Source organism: Cynoglossus semilaevis, chromosome 7 (genome assembly GCF_000523025.1).
Source record: "Cynoglossus semilaevis isolate Cse_v1.0 chromosome 7, Cse_v1.0, whole genome shotgun sequence".
Classification (NCBI taxonomy): domain Eukaryota; kingdom Metazoa; phylum Chordata; class Actinopteri; order Pleuronectiformes; family Cynoglossidae; genus Cynoglossus; species Cynoglossus semilaevis.
This window is the reverse complement of record NC_024313.1, coordinates 10,615,537-10,625,654: the sequence shown is the minus strand read 5'-3', so window position 1 is coordinate 10,625,654 and position 10,118 is coordinate 10,615,537. Positions and strand designations below refer to the sequence as shown.

At 41.3% G+C, this 10,118-nt stretch overlaps 1 protein-coding gene across 1 annotated transcript in view; it reads left to right on the top strand.

The window, feature by feature from the left end:
- The first annotated feature begins 3,290 nt into the window (after nucleotides 1–3,290).
- The window catches only part of kif3ca (kinesin family member 3Ca), a 16,637-nt gene continuing 9,809 nt past the window's right edge, over nucleotides 3,291–10,118 (top strand). The window contains exon 1 of the mRNA XM_008313327.3: nucleotides 3,291–5,328. Within this exon, the coding sequence (XP_008311549.1) occupies nucleotides 3,916–5,328 (1,413 nt within the window). The 5' untranslated portion in view covers nucleotides 3,291–3,915. The remainder of the gene's footprint in view (nucleotides 5,329–10,118) is intronic.

Sequence of the window (10,118 nt, the reverse complement as noted above, 5' to 3'; positions counted from 1 at the left end):
CTCGCGCGTGGATTTATTTCGCCTTGAATATCACCAGAGGAACTATAACTGAAATAAAGACGACCGCCGTCGTCTTCGAATGGGAGCCACAGCGGCGACACCCTGGGCCGACAGCCGCGCCTCTTGCTCCGCCCACTTTTCCTTTGATTGGTTCGTGACGCTGTCATTTCATGCAGCACCGTTACGTGATTGGTCTAGCGTTGGAGACGCAGTGGTAAAGGGGCTTGTCGTACATTGATGGAAAGGGCAACCGCTACTGCACGCGTGACGCCGACATTTGGGCTCAAATATCAATTTCTGTCACAGAAAGATATACAGCTAAGGCTCCACCATGGCGGCCAGTTTCACACATACCACTCTTTCTATTCGAGGTATATAAGTGTTTTGGTTTTTCTAGGTAAGCTGGCATTTGGTGCGGTGACAGTCCCAGCTGTGAGTCAGGCAAAGTGATGTCATGTATATAAAAGTACATGTGCGAAGTTAACGGGCGTTTCCCACATCCCCTGCTTTGTATAATGCCCGGAAATTAACACTGGAAAAGGGCTAAGGAAGTAAAAGCTTGTACGCAGCATAGTGTACATTTGGCACTATGTGTGTTTGTGTATGCGTGCTTGTGTGTGTGTTACTTTTGCCTCTTCTTCCGCCTGTCAAAGTGGTTGGACTCTCAGGCACTCCTTTAGGAATGCTGAGCATGCCCTGCTCTCTTCTGCCAAGTACAGACATGAGAGAGAAATGTTATGAAAGACTGAAAAAAGATAAAGGACGTCATGTCAAAGAGTTGGAGAATAAAGGGATGTATTCTCATCACAAAAAACAAACAAAGAAAAAAACACAAAGAAGTAGTAACAGAGTACATACTGTACTATTGGTTGCCATATTGGTTTGACATAACTTGTTAGTCACAAACTGCATTAAATGAGTGCGTGAATTGACCCGTGAAAAAGTAAAAAAGATGAGAAGTATTGAAAGAAAAAACTACTTTAAAGAACCTTCGAAGTAAAATATGTACTGGCCATTGACATTTACTTTGTTCCCCGAGGGAAGCCAGTCCCAACTGATTAGACTTCTTTTCTTTTTGAAGACATTTATGCTCTCATCAAATACAATGAATAGCAGTTAAAAACTTTATAATCGCTGAGACTTTACCTCAAGAAGGGAGTAACATTTGTAGGAGCATGCTTTCAGCATGACCAAAGAGAAAACAGATGCTGTCATCTAAACACGAAGCAGCTCACAGAGTGTAAAACAGATGGTGAAAATGCAGGCTAATGATTTGACATAGCAGTGAGATTTTGTCTAAACAACACATTAAATACAGCCGTATCTTGTAAGTATCTCAGCTTAAATTCTCAGCCTTCCTTTCAGCCTGGTTCCACTCTTACTTATCGTGAGATAATCTTTGTTACACCAATAAATCTTGTTTTGAATGCACAACTCTTCCCAGGCCTGTGTGCATTCCTGAATTTCGCTGCATGGGGCCCCACGGGTTCTTCTCACACTCTTACCAATAGCCAGCAACTACTGTGCAAATTACTGCGCTGTGTTCACTGTGTACGTAGCTGCACGGGACCGAGTCTGCCTCGAAATGTTCCTGTTTGACTAGTAGTGAACATGACTGTGGTATTTTGATGGGTATTTTTTTCTTCTTTTTATTCAACAGATATAAGAGCAGAGGAGGGTAATAACCAAATGACAAAGTATGGTTTGTTTAACCAAAAAACAAAAAAACCCCTATGTTTAACAATAGAAAAAATCCAGTGAATCTCCAGTGAAATATAATTCACCATAAATATTACAGTAATCTTTTCAGTTAAATAAAATTATGGATTTTTTAAAATTAGAATTTCATCTTTTGCCCATATGTGTAAACAAATGTTTCTGGTGCGAACCAGAAATGTTTTGTCAATATTTGTATATACGTCTGCCCTGTGTGCTTTTAATTGTGGTTTTATTACCAGTGTTTTACCACCGTTGTTCAGTGTCAGTGGAACTGACCTCGATGGACAATGAAATGAGCAGATCCGTGTACGAAGAGAGAGAAAGTTAATGTAGAGTTTGTGAAGACGCAGTTGATTCATTGGGGGAAACCCCTCAAAGATGCAAGTGAAACAAAAAGTGTTTTTTTTATGTAAGGTTATTGCCTCCTGTTTTTTTTTTTTTTTGGCCCACACACGTGGAAAGTTTTCATTAAACTCTACAATTCCTAAATTTGAGTCATGTGAGGTGACACTTCAAGAATTCAAGCTGAAGGGGATTTTCAGTTTACATGTGAGTAATTTCACAGGCTCCAAACAACAACACCAGCCACAAACAGTTCAGCAACAAGTAAACGGTTTCATTCCGTCAGGGGTTTCATGTTCTCCAGCCCGTCAGAACGTGACATGATAACATTTGAGAGGACTTTTTAAAAGGTTCTCATCGAAACTCATGGGAGTGTTTGTGAATGTTTGAAATGTAAATGTACTGCTGCTTGATGAGTCTTTCATCTTCTGGATATTGGTGTTAATAATAAAGCTGACATTTAATGCCGTTTAGAAACCTGAGATAGAGTTAGACAGAGGTTATTTTACAGGAAATCCTTCTCTAAATCTACTCACCGGACTGCTTCAGGTCAAAGTGTCTTCCACTGTTACGTCACCAGGTGGTGGTGTTGTGTCGTTTTTGAATAAATACATTTTCATGAGGCCGACTTTTGAAACAAGGCTATTTTTTTTACCCACTTACATGATGTTAATTATTAATCACAAACCAAATCATAGTATTAAATAATTTTGCGGAATTTCTATAATATAATATTAACTTATAATATAATATTTACTCCGACAATAGCAGTATTAGTAAAGTTCTAAGATTTGAATATTTATAAATTCATTATCACATATTAGCCTGGTAATATTCAGAAGGTTTTTTTGAATTATTAAAATAGAGGAGATGTCAAAACACTTGATGCATTTGATGCTGAGTGTTTTACCTTTTTCTTTTCAGATCTTATATTTTTCCTTCTTTAATGTGTTTTTTTTTTCCACCTTGAAATATTGCTACACTAAAGCGTCTTCATTTGATTTTATTTACTCCATGTTTTACTGTGATGACTGAGTTGATACAACATACAACTGTGAATTATGATTAAATATGTCTATTTATTAATTTCATTCTTTTTTAAGACGTGTGTTCATTATATATCCTCAAGTGTTTGTTTAGGAATCGACGGCCGATTTCTCTATAGATGTGTGGATTCCATTAAAGGAAAATCTGTAAAAAAGAACACAATTTCCCATCATCCTTTGTTCTCTTCCGCAGTGATGTGGGGTGTGGTGGTTGAATGAGTCCGTGTGTGTTAGTATGTGTGTGTGTGTGCATCTCTGTGACTGTGTGTGTGTGTGTGTGTTGAAGGAGGAGAGAGGAGCACCACAGTGAGCAGACCCTCTTCCGAGCATCAGTGCGCGGCGGCGGCGGCAGAGGAGGAGCACAGGCCGGGGTGAGGGATGCGGACAACGGTCAGTGGCGGCGAACGGAGGGACGTTACCGGCTTTTCGGAATAAAGACGAACAGCTTTTGTTACACAGACGGGTGGTGTTTATCAACCGGCACCGTTGGATGTTTTCACCGAGGGAACCGCGATCTGCAATGGAGCGTCGATCCGACCAAAGCTGAGACCTGGAGACCTGTCTGTTTTTGGACAATAAGTAGGAGGAGAATTAGCCTTTAGACGTAGTGGCATGTCATCATTTTGCTCCAGTTATCCTCACGTGAAGTCCCGTGGCCATCTGTCTTTGTGATCTGACCAGGAAGCCATACTGAATTTGTTATTAATGATTTAAAAACCAAGCTTTACTGCGGCCTGTCAAAGGCAAAACGAGTCCCGAATATAGAATTTATTTAAGTCACATTTTATAAAATAATCAAAGGGCAGTCATGTCAAAGAATAAGAGCAGTGAGTCAGTCAAGGTGGTAGTGAGATGCCGGCCTTTGAACCGAAAAGAGGAGTCCAATGGGCCAGCAGGGGGCATTGTAAAGCTGGACCTGGGTCTTGGACAGGTGATCCTCAGGAACCCTCGGGCTACAGCTAGCGAGCCCCAGAAAACCTTCACCTTCGACGCTGTCTACGACGCAAACTCCAAACAACGAGACCTGTACGACGAGAGCGTGAGGCCTCTGATTGATTCGGTTCTTGAAGGGTTCAATGGCACGATATTTGCATACGGGCAAACTGGTACTGGAAAGACGTACACCATGCAAGGTGCATGGTTGGACCCTGAGAAAAGGGGCGTGATCCCTAATTCCTTTGACCACATCTTTACACACATTTCCCGCTCGCAGTCCGATAAGCAATACCTCGTGCGGGCGTCCTACCTCGAGATCTATCGTGAGGAGATCCGGGATCTCCTCAGTCCCAACCACGGCAACGGCAGAGGCCTGGAACTCAGGGAGAACCCAGACACTGGAGTCTACGTCCAGGATCTCACATTGTGTGTCTGTAAGAGCATCAAAGAAATTGAAGAGGTGATGAACGTGGGCAACCAGGCCAGGGCAGTCGCGGCAACAGACATGAACGAGCACTCGTCCAGGTCCCACGCTTTGTTCTTGATCACGGTAGAGTGCAGCCAGCCAGGACCAGATGGAAGAAAGCACATTCGAGTCGGACATCTCAACCTGGTTGATCTCGCAGGTAGCGAGCGCCAAGCAAAGACTGGAGTCCAGGGAGAACGCCTGAAAGAAGCGGCAAAGATCAACCTTTCCTTGTCAGCCCTGGGGAACGTGATCTCAGCGTTGGCAGACGGACGCAGCGGACATGTGCCTTACAGGGACTCTAAGCTGACCAGGCTGCTGCAGGATTCATTAGGTGGAAATGCCAAGACTGTCATGGTGGCAACCTTAGGCCCAGCCCCCCAGCACTACGATGAAACCCTCACCACGCTCCGCTACGCAAACCGAGCCAAGAACATCCAGAACCAACCAAGAGTCAACGAAGACCCCAAGGACGCTCTACTGCGTGAGTTCCAGAAAGAGATCTCTCGCCTCAGAGCACAGCTCAACCACAGGAGATGGAGAAACAAACAAAAGAAGGAGCAGGTGGAGGGTGAGGACTGGGAGAGGGATGGTGATGATGAGAGCGAGGGTGAGGAAGAGGAGCTGGATGTGGAGAAGGATGCAGAAGAGTATGTGAAGCTGGAGGAGCAGCGGTTGGAGAGGGAGAAGAATGCCATCAGGGAGGATCAGTTCATGTTGGCTGAAGAGAAGCAGAGGCTGCTGGGAGAGAAGGAGAGGATGATGGGGGATCTGAGGAAGGAGCAGGAAGCTACTGAGCAGCTGACGGCCAAGTACAAGGTAAGACGTACAACCAGAGACACGTGTCTTGTCGACAAAACATATGCAAAGACATTTTGGACAAAATCAAAATGAACAAAAAGTGAAAATACAGTAATTAGCTTTAGCAAAATGACTAAAGGTTAGCAAAAAAAAACGGAAACATTAATTGGTAATTAGCTTAAGCAAAATGACTAAAGGTTAGCAAAAAAACCATCTAAACACTAAGCCAAAGTTAGTCTGACATCTGAAGGCCACTGATGAAGGAAAGATGACAAATACAGTAAACATCTGAAGGCCACTGATGATGAAGGAAAGATGACAAATACAGTAAAATTATTAAATTTCAAGATTTTGTAATTGAAGTAAACAGATGATGAGACGAATTGGGAAAAAAAGATTTTTGACTCAGACTGTGTTCAAATTGGAAAAAAGATTTTTGACTCAGACTGGGTCATTCTTTGCCAACAAAATAGTAAGGACACTTTTTTTTATCATTAGCTTCCGGCACACACTGTGACGGGAACTCATCCAAAGTCAGATTAAGGACATGGGATTATCAAGTGTGATAATCTGACGTGAGCTGTTATTAAGTGACATAGAAATAGAAATTTTTAATTACACCACTGTGAATATGTGTGTGTGTGTGTGTGTGTGTGTGTGTGTGCTCAGCTGCTCCACTCTGTAGCTAATTTCCTTCTCGTTAACAGATGACTTTGTATAAAGGAAAGAATGAAGTAAAGGAAACAAATATTTTTTATATTAAATTTAAAGTCTGTTCTCACGTCAGACAACAAAAGCAACAAAAACGATGATTAAATAAATAAAATTAGTAGGAAAAACACAAATATAAATCAAATTAAACCTAAATTAATGCATTTCACCTTTGACCTTTAGCTTGTGGTTGTGGTTTAGTGGCCGCTTTATTAGTTTCTCATATCTCTACATATGCAGACGATGCTCACGTTTCCACAGATGAACTCTGGTCCCTCTGGCCAACGATCACAGACCAAGTCTGAAGTGATATAATCACTCACTGAATCATGTCCACAGTCAGTCGATAAGTCACCCGTGCAGAAGGACTTCAGTCCACAGTTCTGTGTCCTGAACTGTCCCAACACGAGACACCACTGGATCACATTACTCCGCTGCTGCAGCAGCAGACAGCCAGAGGCTCCACTGTGGAGGAGGAGGCCTTTATTTTTAGTATCAGATCTGCAGGAGTCGTATTTAAATGTTTGTTTTTTTTTTAGAATTTGTTTTTCAGCAGTCAGAAGTCTTGAGCTAACAGCTCCCAGTCGCAGAGGTGTGAATGTGGTGCATGATGAGTCTGTGTAGGTGGAGGAGGAGAAAACACTGGAAATACACTTCAGGTTTTTCTCACAAAACTCTCCCTGTATGATGAGTAACTGAAGCTGATTTCACAGGATGAAGAAGGAATCATGGGTTAAAAAAAAGGACATATTGAATGGACAGACAAAGACCATGGAAGAATCATTAGCTTTTATTTATGGGCTGTAATCTGAACAGTTTTTCAGGTAGATTTTCCTGGGCTACATCAGGCTGTATATACATTTGGCTGTGTTATTTATTTTAAAATAAAAATACAGTCATTTCCAGCCACTGTTACAATACTTCAACCTTTCAAATCTGGCAACGCTGGCTGACAGGAGGCCAGATCAAAACTGTTTATCTGTATAACTCTATAGCAGAAGTCATGCTCCAGAGCTGATGTCCTCTGTCTTCATCTTCAGCTCTTCCGTGTCTCCAAAACAAAATAAAATCTCTCACTGGTCACGTCTTTAAAAGTACCAGCTGATGCCAGACCCTTTAAAATCATCCCAACAGAACCTCCACAGCTGAAGGAGCCGGCGGCCACTGATATGGGTCTGTAGCAGCCGGCTGCTGACGTGATGTCACAGTCATCTCCTCTTCTTCCCCCGAGGAGGAAGATGATTAAGGCGAGGAGCATTTCCTGCCTTTCATCCGTCTGTAAAGAAGCTGCTGGTGTCAAAGAGAAGCTACGTGTTTCCAGAAGCGCTCCAAAAATCCCTCATTTGAAGTAAAATATGTAAATTAAATAAAATTAGTAAACACCAGCTGTGTATTATATTTATATATTTGTTATATTTTAAACCAGTGCGATTCATATTCGAACAAATATATCAAAGACTAATTCCTTGTGCCACCCCTTGCAGTACTTTCACATACCCACTAGGGGCTGTAGATGTCAGGTTATTTATTTGTCCAAGTTACTAATTAGCTCATTTTTATGTATCTAAAGAATATTTAAAAATGTTTGTTTGAATTTCTAAATATTTAAATATGTAATATAAATGTTTAATTAGCTTTGCTGTGATTGGTCAGGACGTGGTCACAACCCACCAACCAGAAAAGGCTGCAGGTCCTATTTTTCTCTGTGCTGTAGGCCAATGAAAGAGTGGTTGCTAGGCAGAGTGTGGCGTTAAAGAAAACAGCATTTGTTGGAATCATTAAGCAGAATTAGCTTAGAAATGAGTGTGAGGTCTTTATTTTCTCTGACACACACACACATATACACACATATACATCTGCACACGGGACCTGTGTGTAAGTGGGTCAGAAAGCAGCCTGGTGGCGCTGTGTTTGGTCAGCTGGTGTTAAGTGCCCTTCCTGGTGCAGCTCTGCATCTGTGAGTCCTGCCGTTGTGATGGAGAGACGTTCAGGAAATTGAATTTGAATCTGTGTGTGTGTGTGTGTGTGTGTGTGACGTTGGGTAAAAGGATAAAAGCTGCAGATAATGGACGGATGTCCATCGATACAAATCACATTATCAACGACTCTGCAGCATGACTATCTCTGGGTCCATTATAGGTGAGACGACCACAGACTGTCCGTGAAACAGACCTCCTCCAACCAGATGTTCTCTTATTGTGTTCTGCAACTTACAAATATAAATAAATATGTTTTTCGAACTGAAATTGCACTAATTTTTCCCATCTACCCTGAAATGAAGTGTACTTAATTTACAGTTCTGTACTGATCAGCAGCTGGGAGACCGTGCCAGGTCAGACCATGTGGACTATTCTTAGATCTACATTTCTGGGTCAGAACTTCATTAAATGAATTTGACTCAAAGCCTCACACGTTTATTTATTTATTTACTAATACTGTCCAGCTAAAGCCGTGCAGACTTTTCATAAGCCTGGGTTTTCCACACGCAGGGACTTTTTTAAAAATGTTTTTTTTTTTTTTCGAGTTCTTTCAAAGCAGATGAAAATAGAACCTGCATTATCAGAACTGGCAGCAAACAGAAGACACGGCCCGAGGGCGGCACCGCGCCGGAGTCGTTCACATGAAAAACAAACGTGTGCTTATTTAGACCGAGCACTGACTGACTCCAGGTCAGCCTCTAACGTTTCTGTCTTTGTGCTGAGTGGACTCTGATGGAGGTTTGTTTTTCTTACGCCCTACAGCTCAGCCTCAGCCAATCAGAGCCAGTGGTCAGTAACAATGACCATTGGAAAAATATTACACACACACACAGAGACTAGCGTACATGTTAGATTCTCCAAGTTCAATAATAGAACGTTCTCAAACCAATGAATAATTGTTTTGAATAATAATAATTTTTAAGTTCAATTTATGACAAAACAACATAGTGTTGTTTTTAGTGCAAATTTTAAACATATTATGTGTCATTTTGAGGCAATTCTGGATCATTTTAATTTGTTTTTTTTTAACAAAAATCATAGTATAATATAACACCTTTGGTTAAGGTTTGACATAGACATAGATCAATTATTTTATTGATCCTTTCCCTTTCTCTCCTGTTATTTTCCCACACAACGATTAATCAGTTGATTATGAAGGATTACCTTGATGTTTTATTCTGGCCCGCCCCACTGCTAAATATTATTTCTAATAATAATAAAGTGGACAGTAAATATTGTTAATGTTCAGTCAATGACAGCTATATGAGTTTGTTTGTTAGAAGTGAACTATGACAATAAACGGAACACAAACATGAGCAGCTGTCGGCCATTTTTATTTTGTAAAACTAGCTCTCAGAGGAAAAACAGGTTGGAGACCGCTGTGCTGGACTGTATGGGTAGAATGTCTGTTTCCTGTTTATATAGCCTGGCTTCCTGCCTAATTAGAGGAGAAAATGGGTCTGGGCTCTGAGTGCGTGCATGTGTGTGTGTGTGTGTGTGTGTGCATTATAAGCAGGAAAACAGCGCATCTCTGATCTCCGCTCGAGATCTTTCAGCATGAAGGACCGCGTCTCTGAAATATTGATGAATCAACCTCGCAACTCGTATGTCTGTCTCTGTGTGTGTGTTGACCGTGTGTGTGTGTATATACATTAAGGTTGTGTTCTGGAGTGGAGAAAGTCGATACGCTTCCTACCAAACACACACACACACACACACACAGGCAGAAACACTCTCTCCTCTGACTCCCAGAGGACGACGGGAAAAACAGAGGAAGAAAAGAATAACAAAGAATTCCACAGTTTCTTCTAATATATATTTTGGAAACATATATGATGTCATATTTGATTATATTTCTACAAGAATTGTTTGTTGGCTTCATCGTTTTCTTCTCCTTCCTTCTCTTATATTTCTTCCTCTCCATCATCATCATCTTCTTCTTCTTCTTCTTCTTCTTCTTCTTCTTCTTCTTCTTCTTCTTCTTCTTCTTCTTCTTCTTCTTCTTCTTCTTCTTCTTCTTCTTCTTCTTCTTCTTCTTCTTCTTCTTCTTCTTCTTCTTCTTCTTCTTCTTCTTCTTCTTCTTCTTCTTCTTCTTCTTCTTCTTCTTCTTCTTCTTCT